The sequence below is a fragment of the Pseudophryne corroboree genome, chromosome 2 (genome assembly GCF_028390025.1).
Source record: "Pseudophryne corroboree isolate aPseCor3 chromosome 2, aPseCor3.hap2, whole genome shotgun sequence".
Classification (NCBI taxonomy): domain Eukaryota; kingdom Metazoa; phylum Chordata; class Amphibia; order Anura; family Myobatrachidae; genus Pseudophryne; species Pseudophryne corroboree.
The window spans coordinates 396,149,540-396,162,338 of record NC_086445.1 but is presented as its reverse complement, the minus strand read 5'-3'; the positions used below and the strand labels follow the sequence as shown (position 1 = coordinate 396,162,338).

At 42.3% G+C, this 12,799-nt stretch overlaps 1 protein-coding gene across 2 annotated transcripts in view; it reads left to right on the top strand.

The window, feature by feature from the left end:
- CRACDL (CRACD like) overlaps nucleotides 1-12,597 on the top strand; it is a 152,171-nt gene extending 139,574 nt beyond the window's left edge. Inside the window, exons 9-11 of one of the 2 annotated variants that reach the window (XM_063953348.1) lie at nucleotides 3,240-3,418; nucleotides 3,570-3,696; nucleotides 10,167-12,597. In XM_063953348.1, the coding sequence (XP_063809418.1) occupies nucleotides 3,240-3,418; nucleotides 3,570-3,696; nucleotides 10,167-10,312 (452 nt within the window). In that variant the 3' untranslated portion in view covers nucleotides 10,313-12,597. Of the gene's footprint in view, nucleotides 1-3,236; nucleotides 3,419-3,569; nucleotides 3,697-10,166 lie in introns of both variants that reach the window. The other variant, XM_063953347.1, reaches the window with a different exon arrangement.
- Nucleotides 12,598-12,799: the final 202 nt, after the last annotated feature.

Sequence of the window (12,799 nt, the reverse complement as noted above, 5' to 3'; positions counted from 1 at the left end):
CCATATTCTTTCTCACTGACACCCTCTGCCTTCTGCTGTCACCCATCTGCCTCTTCCTCTCACCCAATGACACCCCAGTCACCCACTGTCTCTCCTTGCCACCTTACTCTCTGTCACCCTCTATCACTCCGTCACCCATTGACTACCCATTCACCATCAGTCACCCTCTGCCTGTCCCTTTCACCGGCTGACTTTCCCCATCACCCTCTGCCTCCCTATCTGCCTCTCCCTGTCACCCTCTACAGCTCCCTGTCACTCACTGACTTTCCTGTCAACCACTGCCTCTCCTCTGTCAACCACTGCTTCTCCCTGTCACCCTATGCCTATTTGTCACTCAACTTACTCCCAAGTCACCACCCACCACCCTCTGCCTCTCCCCATCACAGATTGCCTCCTCAATGACCCATCTACCTCTCCCTGCCATCGACTGCCAATCCCTGTCACCTGTCACTTTTGCCACCTCTACCCTTCACCTACGTGCTCCCCAGTCATCACCTGCCTCCCTGTCACCCATGGCCTTCGCTGCTGTCACCGACTGCCTCTTCTAGTAAGGCGAAGGAGGGGGGCAAAGAGCATATTTTTGCACCTGAGCCCACCACTCGCAGGTTTTCCCACTGAGGTGGTGTTAAATGTGGTCTGTGGCTTCTCTACAATAAAACTTCTATTTGGTGGGAAGCTATTATGTACATCTTGAACCAATTTCTTTTTATATTTTTTTTATTTACAGTATTATCATTAGTGCCACCAAGAGTCATTCCAGGCCCTGTTGTAGTTGTTGTTACTTGGGTTCCCATGCTGTGCATGCAGCCTCAGGTGTGAGGCATATGTGGATCACTCCAGTTTATGAGCAGCGTTTTAGTAAGGGCCAAGGCTCTGCATGCAATCTACAAGGGCTAGTGCCAATAGCAGTAGGGTCACTTTGCCCAGCCTTTATTGTTGCTCACCTGAGGTCACTGATGCGCTACAGACCCATCCATCCCCACCATAATATTGTCAGACCTAAAGTGAGTGTGAGCCTGGGCATTATGTAGAAACCCTACTCCCCTTGTGAGATCCTCCTAATTTAAATGTATTCAGTGGCTTCATTTTTTTAGAACCGTTGACTAATATTCTTCTAGAAAAGGAAATGTAATGCATTTCCTTTTTAATTTAAGCATGACTAAGTACCTGTGAGGAGGAATTATTACTTGAGCTATTTATGCCAAGTTTCTAGTCCTTTATTATACCTAATCCTACATATTGTCTGACTGTAGTTAGGCATGTAAATGGCACACTTAGTCACGCGTAACACAAGGTGTACGTTTCCATAAAGGTTTTCTCAAAATGTTGTTATATTTATAGAATTCATAAATAGCAAGCAGGGCTGATAATTAACTCATGCAGACTGAATCAGATTAGCAATTTTGTGACTGTCACTTAAGGATCTAACAAATGTAATATGGAGAGTCCTACATATTTCCATCCGATTTGCACTTGTGCCTAAGGAGGCGGAATTGGTTTGTGACAGGGTATTCTTCCGTAGGCACAGGTCAGTAAAGTTGTGTTCCTGCACACGCATCCTATGCAGTGACAATACGCCTATCTGGTGGTGTATCTTTTATATTTCGTATGTGACTGAGAAAAATACATGCTGATGGTGAAGACAAGTAGCAACCAGGCGCATATGCTACACATGAGATGCTAACAGCTCTGTATATTGGTGTATCTAGGTATTTGTTATGTGCGTTCTCCTTTTGAGCAATGTACACCTGATTTTCTTCCAAGGCTGTATTCTATTAATGTGTACAAGGTTCCTCCATAATTCAATATTCCTAAAGTTTCTAATGACCCCCACCACAAGTAATACCTTAGTCACCTTTTTAGCCAGTAAGGAGCACTTATTAATAACAGGATTACTTTCATCCACGCTCTCTATAAAGACTACAATAGTAGACAATACTTCTTCCCTTGTATGGTTTGTGAACTCCATGCGTAGCTGGCCTTTGCAAATCCAGGGCCCTGTGTGAGATCTGTTGTGTCCCACCATCCCAGTGGAAGGCCCATGTACATTATAATATCTTATATGATGTGGCTGCTCACACAAATACTAGGAAAAATAAAAAAGCTTTTCTTGGAAATATGTTTAAATAAATATGGACTGATGTCCATAGTAGCAGCCAGTAGCAAACCATGTACAGCAGCAAGCATAGTGATTGGGGCTCACATAATTTTGCCCTTATATTGCAGTGATTAAAGCCACTACAAGTAGGAGCAGTGTGGGTATAGCATCAACACTGAAAATACAGCGATCCTGTGTATGAAAACATTTTTCTATGGAATCCACTAATTATATTCGACTGTGCAGATAACCACACACACGCACACACACACGCACACACACACACACACACACACACACACACACACACACACACACACACACACACACACACAGTTTACCCTTTATAGACATTACATTCACTTTGATACACATTATAACCGTTGATATAAACTTCTATTGCCACCTCAATCCTATTCGTCCTTTCACTACCGATTCTCAATTTCTAGGTTTGCTCTCACTCCTCAAGTCCTTTCATCCCTCCTTAGCATCATCCTACTACCGTCTTGATATTCTGAACCCTCCTCATCATCATCCTACCCTTTTCATCTTCACCCTGCATATAGTACAGGAATAGACGGGAGGCAGTCAATTGACCTCTCTTCCTCCTATTCTAGTCTCCATGCATAGCTCTCTTACCCTCCACTGTTCCTTCACTCCCAAACAATGGTCTTAGCTTAGGCTTCAGTCCGAGAGACCAGGCAGCGGCTTCTCTTCTATGTCATTCTGGGCAAGATGCTGCAAAGCTTATAAAAGGGGGAAAAAACCCAGTGGCTCATTTATTATCTCTGTAGGTCCACCATATTACTAAAGTACTGACTGTACCTAGTGCTGGGCTCTGACACCCACACAATAACTAGTCCTGTTTTCTGTGTGTAGTAGGAATTACACAGATGATGGCCATTACCATACCAGTTAATGCATCTACTCACTATGAAGTTGGTTGTAAGATTAGGTTATCAAATAAATGCCAATATTTAAGATTATGTTGGCTGCAGTTGTTATGCAGTAGACCTATATATATTCAGATAACCCCCAATGACTGTATCTTTGATGACTTTGTTTGATCATGTTGTAACTCCATCAGTGTAAAGGTGTAGAACACATGCTGACACTGGTTTTTTTTTTTTTGTGATAGCAGAGAAAAGCACTCCTCCTGTAGTGACAGCAGAGTCTATTAAAGGAGCTGAGAGCAAAGCACAGCCTGCCTGGAGGTCCATGGCACTGCAGAAACAGCGAAGCCTGAGGGAAGAGCATCCCATCTATGCACAGAAACTTGGAAGCCAGGAGCCAGAAAAACAAAGCAAAGACAGGATTGAGGTAATTCTCCATAGAGTTTCAAATAATAAAACAAATGTCTTCTTGGTTCTTATGGAAATCTCCATTGCTTCTGCCTAGTTAGATGTACAGTAGTGTGATATGTAATTCATGTTGTCTAACAGAAAATGTACCCCCTTCAATGTCTTTTTAGGTTCCTCGGAAGCAGCAGGCTGACCTAATCCAGAACAAAACAGCAAACACAGCTGTTGCAGCTTCTCCTGATACCAAACCCACAGAGCAGAGACAAAGAGCAAACACACTGCCACATCCTGCCCATGGTGAGGAGGGGCTGTTCCCTGAGTTGTTTAGTTTCACAATAAGACCTTTCGGTGGATATATTGCACATTGCTGTTCTCAGTTATTCTCCAACACACAGCACAAGCATTGTGAAAGGAATCGAGCACTTTATTTAGTTTTCACGTTTCTAGTAATTATTCCCAGTAGGCAAAAGGTTAAATTCTGCTGTCACCACCATGTGTTCTACACAGTGTCATTTCATATCTCCATTTTAGTACTGGGTGCTCTACATACCTGTAAGACTGAACACAAATGTATCTGTTAATGATCACAGGCAGTCCATAATTTATAATTAAATTGTCTTTGAAATCTGTGTTAATGTGGACCCATCACAAGAAGTTATTTTACTTCCTATCCTACGCCTCATCAGTCCTGAGTATTTTTCCTGTGAGTTACTATCAGTCACCAACTTACAGGTGTATTCCGACGGAGAGTATCCAACAGTGCAGTATTCAATTAGCTGCCAATTCTGACAAGTTTTCCCCGTTTTCGGCAATGCTGATCCGACTTTTTTTGAAGTCTGATCAGCATTGTTGCAAATGGGCCAAAAAACTGTCGAAATTGGACGCTAATTTGACAAAACACGTGGATCCGCGGCTAATCCGCAGATCCACGTGTTTTCCGACAAGTCGGAAAAGAGGCAGCTCCATTGAATAGGTCGAATCTAATAGGTCTTCCCGACTTGATGGCAGTTCCGACTTCAAGTGAATACACCCGTTAGGGGTAAATTTACTAAGATGGGAGTTCTATTTAAGATGGGATGTTGCCCATAGCAACCAATCAGATTCCAGGTATTCTATTCTAGAAGGTACTAGATAAATGAGAAATAGAATCTGATTGGTTGCTATGGACAACATCTCATCTTAAATAGAACTCCCGTCTTAGTAAATAACATGGTTATAGGTAGGAGGAAGGAAAACAAAACGGGGCTGATCCTGAGTCAGACCCAAAGCCAGTAGTCACGCATATGGTTGATACTGTTCATCTGCATATGCATCTAAATTGCTAATTAGTCGCATAGCACATGTGTCCCATGGTGTCTGCGCACAGAGTAGCAGGACCGATCGAGAGACAGTATATATGTATTTGCCATTCCTGGGTGGTGCTGGGAGATAACTATTCAGATGTAAAAATATATACACTGCTCCAAAAAATAAAGGGAACACTAAAATAACACATCCTAGATCTGAATGAATTAAATATTCTTATTAAATACTTTGTTCTTTACATAGTTGAATGTGCTGACAACAAAATCACACAAAAATTATCAATGGAAATCAAATTTATTAACCCATGGAGGTCTGGATTTGGAGTCACACTCAAAATTAAAGTGGAAAAACACACTACAGGCTGATCCAACTTTGATGTAATGTACTTAAAACAAGTCAAAATGAGGCTCAATAGTGTGTGTGGCCTCCACGTGCCTGTATGACCTCCCTACAACGCCTGGGCATGCTCCTGAAGAGGTGGCTGATGGTCTCCTGAGGGATCTCCTTCCAGACCTGGACTAAAGCATCCGCCAACTCCTGGACAGTCTGTGGTGCAACGTGGTATTGGTGGATGGAGCGAGACATGATATCCCAGATGTGCTCAATTGGATTCAGGTCTGTGGAACAGGCGGGCCAGTCCATAGCATCAATGCCTTCGTCTTGCAGGAACTGCTGACACACTCCAGCCACATGAGGTCTAGCATTGTCTTGCATTAGGAGGAACCCAGGGCCAACCGCACCAGCATATGGTCTCACAAGGGGTCTGAGGATCTCATCTTGGTACCTAATGGCTGTCAGGCTACCTCTGGCGAGCACATGGAGGGCTGTGCGGCCCCCCAAAGAAATGCCACCCCACACCATTACTGACCCACTGCCAAACAGGTCATGCTGGGGGATGTTGCAGGCAGCAGAACGTTCTCCTTGGCGTCTCCAGACTCTGTCACGTCTGTCACATGTGCTCAGTGAGAACCTGCTTTCATCTGTGAAGAGCACAGGGCGCTAGTGGCGAATTTGCCAATTTTGGTGTTCTCTGGCAAATGCCAAACGTCCTGCACGGTGTTGGGCTGTAAGCACAACCCCCACCTGTGGACGTCGGGCCCTCATACCACCCTCATGGAGTCTGTTTTTGATCGTTTGAGTAGACACATGCACATTTGTGGCTTGCTGGAGGTCATTTTGCAGGGCTCTGGCAGTGCTCCTCCTGTTCCTCCTTGCACAAAGGCGGAGGTAGCGGTCCTGCTGCTGGGTTGTTGCCCTCCTACGGCCTCCTCCACATCTCCTGATGTACTGGCCTGTCTCCTGGTAGCGCCTCCATGCTCTGGACACTACTCTGACAGACACAGCAAACCTTCTTGCCACAGCTCGCATTGATGTGCCATCCTGGATGAGCTGGACTACCTGAGCCACTGTTGTGGGTTGTAGACTCCGTCTCATGCTACCACTAGAGTGAAAGCACCGCCAGCTTTCAAAAGTGACCAAAACATCAGCCAGAAAGCATAGGAGCTGAGAAGTGGTCTGTGGTCACCACCTGCAGAACAACTCCTTTATTGGGGGTGTCTTGCTAATTGCTTATAATTCCCACATGTTGTCTATTACATTTGCACAACAGCATGTGAAATTGATTGTCAATCAGTGTTGCTTCCTAAGTGGACAGTTTGATTTCACAGAAGTGTGATTGACTTGGAGTTACATTGTGTTGAAGTGTTCCCTTTATTTTTTTGAGCAGTGTACCATCTTATAGGTGTTATGGGCGAGTTGCAGAACTGTGCTTAATCACTTATATTGGCGACCATACTCTGTCGGAGATTCTGTACCGATCATAGGGCTTGTGCTGGATTCCATGGAGTGTCCAATCGTTGCATCTAAAGATTCACCAAGCGGTATTGTTGCATATAAAGGCGCACAAAGTGGGCGTCTCAGTCATTGCACACTCAGGGGTGTACACTAGGGAAGGGTTTACACTAGTATTTTGCATAAAGTCGCAGATGCAGCTCCGTCTGATTCTGAATGCGCCCCAGTGTGGGCAATACAAGGCGACCTTGTTTACAAAGGTATTTTTTTTTTCTGAGAATGTAACCGTTTATCTAGGATGCCTTCTCCATATAGTTCAATCCAGTGTTTCCCAAACTGTTTCCTCAAGGCACCCTACATTCCAGGTTTTAAAGCTATCCATGCCTAAGTACAAGTAACATAATTATTACCTGAGTCACTTTGCTTTAACCACTTGTGCTCATGCATGGATTTCCTTAAAATTTGGACTGGCCTTGGTCATGCAACTGCCTCCCCCCTCATTGTGTCCCCAGTTTTTGATGCGGAGATTCATTATGCAGAGGTGCATAATATACTATTTAAATATTAAAAATTTTTTTTTTTTTACTAAATTAAACATTTAGAAAAAAAGCAAACAACTATATGAATGGTTTTAAAGGGAAAAATCATTGGTTAAGGAGAGATTTCACCAGGCTCTGGGACAATGATGTTTGGGAAAGATTTCACAGCCCCTGTGCATCCAAATCATTCAGAGCTGATCGGCGTATCATACATTTTAGGCTGATCCATATTCTCATAGAAGTATTGCATTTACTTCAGTAGATATATCTTATCATAATCCATTTTGGAGAAATTAGTTTGGAAAGCTACAGTGGATTACTCTTCTGTCATCTGAGACTTGCAGTAACACATACAGGTGTAAACTGAGGTGACCTAGGCATCATCAGGACTGGTTACACTGTAGTTATACAGCTTTTACCACAGCACAGACGGTTATTGCCACTCTGTTTATGGGCTGTTAATTCTATAGGAGACAACATGGAATTCCTTCCTGAATAAATCTTAATCAGTGTTTCATTTCTATCTATATTTTGTTTTGTTTGCCCTTTGTGCCACGTGGGTCTGCAGACCATCATTTTGAGATCTTTTTCTATGAACCTTATTTTAATAGTTATTTCATCCTAAAATATGGAGTTGATTAGCTAAATTGTGGGGCAATAGTAAAACCCGGAGCCATCCCTAGACGTGACATCTTGATGTTACAACAATGAAGTGGGAAAAGCAAGAGGGGGAGGTACCCTGCCAGCTAAATACCGGTGCCAAAGGGCAGCAATGGTGCCATCCCCTAGTCTCTGGGTAGCAACACCGCTCGTATACTTCTAGTTACAGATCTGCTGATAAGATGTATTTCATGATTAACCATAACTCTGCATTTACCCTTTATTTTATGTTTAACTCAGTTTTTCAGATCCAGACATTTTGTCAGATTTATTTCTTTCTCTGTTGTATGGTATAAGTCACAGTGGGATAAGGGTTTCATGTAACATGTTCATACGGTCCAGTAACATCCCAATTTTTATTTCCCTGCTTTTAATTTGTGTCACATACATGCATGGGGTGGAGTAGCAGGGAGCAGACATACTTGAGTGAACCTTTCACTGGGGCCCAGCTTCTACTATAATTTGTACCCCTAAACCATCTGGAGTAGCCCAGGAACAGCTTCCCAGTTCATCCACCTGCCTCTTCTCCACTTCATACTGCAACTTTATTACCTCCATAGCGCTGTACCACATGACTAATTATTCCAGCACCTATTTGAAAGCATGGCTTCGGCCTATTGACCTTTCTCTACTTTCTCAACGATGATCTCAAAGGGTGCAACATTAACACCAAGCCAGCCTGATGATTCCACTGTGGGGCAGCGTTCTCATCTGTGGTGGTTACAGTCTCTGTGCACGCACTGCTGGATATTCACAAAGAAGTATCCCCTTTCAGCGCCTCTAAGCCAGCAGCTCGTCTCATCCTCCTGGTGTACACCTGCACCAATTAACACATATGTACAAAGGGGATGAAGATGAGCACTCAACGCTTGACTTAAAGCAATGTAACCTTACACCACAACCTTCAATATTACAAAGATCAAACCGGTTTCTCCAATGTCAGAAATAATAAACACCGACTGATGGTTAATATCAGATGTGTCCTTCCCTTTTCTTATGAAATGGTACTTACTTTAAAAACACTTGCTATGTTCCCCAAAAGGTGTCTTTAGTGGTTTCGACCTTCAATCACAATCATAGAGCCATGACCCAGCTTGTCATCTTATAAAATACCCATGAACACATATGGGAGATACCACTGATCATAGATATTATGCTAATCAGCATGAAAGGGCCAAAATTACAAAATTAGGAGGACCAAATTTCTCTTGATGTTCGTATTGGCGGTGCACCCTGAGTCAGTATGATACTAAACTAGAGGAGGAGGAGAAAGAGAAGGACTCTTTTTTGAATGTTTGCTCCCTCAGGGCAGGATGCCCCGCCTCATGTTCCATGTCTGTCCACTCTTGTCTTTCCAGTATGCACTTTAGTCAAGCTGCATCCTTCTTATTTTGCATATCTGTTGTGTTCATGTTTGTCAAGTCTTTTATGGGGATGCGGTCAAGATCCTGCCGGACGGAATCCCGGCGGTCGAAATACCGACACCGGAATCCCGACCGGCACAATCCCGACATATTCTCCCTCCGTGGGTGTCCTCGACACCCATAGAGGGAGAATAAAATAGTGTGCCGAGCATAGCGAGCCTGCAAGGGGCTGAGTTCCGCTCGCCACCCCTGTTGGGATTCTGCTGGTCGGGATTCCGGTGTCGGTATTTCGACCGCCGGGATCCTGTCCAGCGGGATTTCGTACTGATCTCCTTTTATGTTTTATGCTGAATTCTGCTGTTGGCTATGCAATTTGGTTGAACTTTTATTCTGTTTAATTATATTTGCCATGTTATTGTTTTTGTAGTCTTGTATGCCCCTGTGCGTCTCCTGCCCTGTGGTTTTATGTTATGCTATGTACATATACAGTTTGTATATTGTACCTATGCACTGTTATTCTGCAATGTTATGTTTACCATGTATGGTGCTATGTATACTTTTGTGGCACCTTTAAAAATCAATGATGATGATCATAATAGAGTTCTTTGCTATTAAGGCATATTCTATGTACATACGGGATCACTTGGAAATACCGATGGCCGGGATTCCGGCCGTCAGTATACCGACAGCGGGATCCTGGCTAGCGGTATGCTGGCAGTGGGGTGAACGCTGTGCTCGTCATGCTGCGGGCCTGTGACACCGGGATTCCGGCGGCAGTATTTCACTGCTAGTCGGGATTCCGTTGTCTGTATTGTGATGTCTGGTATTGCAACCGCATCCCGTACATACAGCATACCTGACTTTAGACTCAGATGTTATAAATCCTTATTGCAACATGAAATGTGTTTTGTTAATAGTTTATTTACAGTTTCTAATACCTGTTTTTCCATCTGTGATCAAAATGTTTTTTCTTTATTTTATAGTATTACTATACTTGTCTACGGCTCATTCAGCACTGTCTAATAAACGTTTTGCCATATGGCATATGTGAAACAGGCTTGAATGCATACCGCACACACCATTTCTATTAATATTCTTTTTTTTGCAGCTCCACAGTTGTTCTTGATGACAGAAAAAGAAGAGAAGACGCCACAGAAACGTCAAACTCTTTCAGTCTCTGAGGAGCCATCTTGGATGGAACTGGCCAAGAAGAAATCCCAGGCGTGGAGCGACATGCCTCAGATCATTAAATAAGAGAATAAAATGTTCCTGTTACTCATTTATACTTTCACACTTGACTAGGCTCGAGGCCTTATACAAGCACAAAAAAAAAAAACTATTGAACATATAGAGACAGAAACCTCCAGACATTTTACAGAATCTGTTCTGTTATTAAAGGATAAAATGATTATAAAATTAATTTTAGCATACTAGCCTCTAAATGTGTATTAGTTTTTGAAAATACATGTTAGAAAGTGAAATCCCTACACACTGAGCTACTGATTCAAATGGGTGTGATATTGTATACCGGTGCTTGGTATGCCAGCGGTCATAAGACCAACACCACCATCCCGAAGCTCATTATCCCGATTATACCTAGCCACTCCTCCGCACAGCCTAACCGCTCCTCCCTGCAGCCTAACCTTAACTGCGCCTCCCTGCAGCCTAACCATAAACCTCCCCCCTCCCTGCAGCCTAACCCTTCCTTCCCCACAGCCTAACCCTCCCCGCAGCCTAAACCTATCTCCCCCCGCCCCTCCCCCCCCCTCCCCGCTTGGAATGTCGGGTGGGTCGGGATTCCGCTGGGATGTTGCACGCTGGCATCCTGACAGCATCCCGATTCAAATGCTGTAAGTATTGACCCAAATGTTGTTTTTTTTCTGTTTTGATTTTTGCTTCTTTTTATCTTTTAGTTGGTATTTGTGTTTGAACTTTTGTGGCTTAAGAATTACTTGTTTCTGTTTTCTCTGCCATATATTATGACCGAACCAGCTGCTGAAATATAGATAAATGCAAAATAATGAATGCCGGAATTGTCTATGTTCTAATATAACACTTGTGGTCAACATACAATCCCCTTGTATTTCAGACAGCCATTTTGTGAACAAAATCAATATTTATGAAAATGCCTATTCACTTGGAACCATAGACTTTATTGAGCTTCTCATTGTTGTCCCCAGTTCATAGGTGTAAAGTAAAATTGTATGGTCTGTACACCTTTTATACACTTTAGTATGCAACAATTTACTAAATTAATAAACAGTGTACAATACCATTGGATTTTACTGTGGATTACACAAGACCGTAGTCTCTTACGTTTTTTTAATCCCAGGTCATTATGAACTACAGGTGTGTGATCTAAACAGATTTTGTAATAGGTACCTACATATTGCTAGGCTTAATTTTTATGATCATTATTTTAGCCAACAAAATGTTTGCCATTACTGCACACATACAGTAGAACACTATAAGATTTCTTAAAGAATAACAAAAGAACACATGTAGTACACACACAAAGGCCTAAATATGTTAATGTACATGTCTCTGACTATCTTTGTAAAGTAATATTTATAGGAGAGAATAATTCCAGAACCTCTCGATTTTTTTAATTAGATTTTATATTGCCCAAAGCAGTTTCCCAAATTCTGCCATTACAGTCCATGTTTTAAAGATGTCCAGATGTTTAAATCAAATTGACTGAGGTACTAATTAAGTCACCTGTGCTCAAGCATGGATATCCATAAAACGGGTATGGGTCGTTGGGTCGACTCAACTTAGGTCGACAGTCATTAGGTCAACATGCATTAGTTCGACTGGGGAAATAGGTCGACATGGTCATTAGGTCGACATGGGTTTTTGGACTTTTTTTGGTGTCGTTTTCTTTGTAAAGGGACTGGGAACCCCAATTAGTGCACCGTGTTCGCTCGCCATGCTGCGGGCAAGGTGCCTCGCTCCACTAACACTGCGCTCGGCACAGGTTACCATTCCCAATTGTAGTCCACGTGGATCGTCAAGTATGAAAAAAGTGAAACATTTTTTAAAAGCTCATGTTGACCTAGTACATGTCGACCTAATGACCATGTTGACCTTCAGTGGTCGACCTAATGACTGTCAACCTAAGTTGTGTCAACGTAATGACCGTATCCCTATAAAACCTGGACTGTAATGGTGGAGTTTGGGAAACTATGGCCCAAAGTATCTGTGCTATGTTTAAAAAGTATATTCTAAAATGTTATACCAAATTAGAGGATCAGTGTATTTAGATTACAGTATAATGACTGAACATAGCCTATAACCTAGTTGCCTTCTGGGACATTGATATTGGGTACATCAATTGTGCATAGTTTAATTAGATATGTATTACATTTAGATTTGGATCAAATTGGATTTTTTTTAGCAACAGTGCATATATAATATTTTAGCTTGTATAAAATTCCAATGTAAATTATTTTTAAAAAAGTCATTTTTTTCAGTATGATTTTTGTAGATATATTTGTTATAATAGCCAGCCAGGATTTGTGTATTGATCAACTTTTTTTTTTACAAGAAAGCAATAAAACCAGTTGTTGGAACATGTTGTTGATTATCTGTACAGTAATGTAGATGTATATTTACCACACTTATCTATGCTGTTCCTGATCTTCAGTAGTAGGACCATATAGGGTCTGTAATATCTAATTTCTCTAACCTGGTAGGTCAAATTGGTACATACAATGTGAAAATATTATATACAAAGTATGA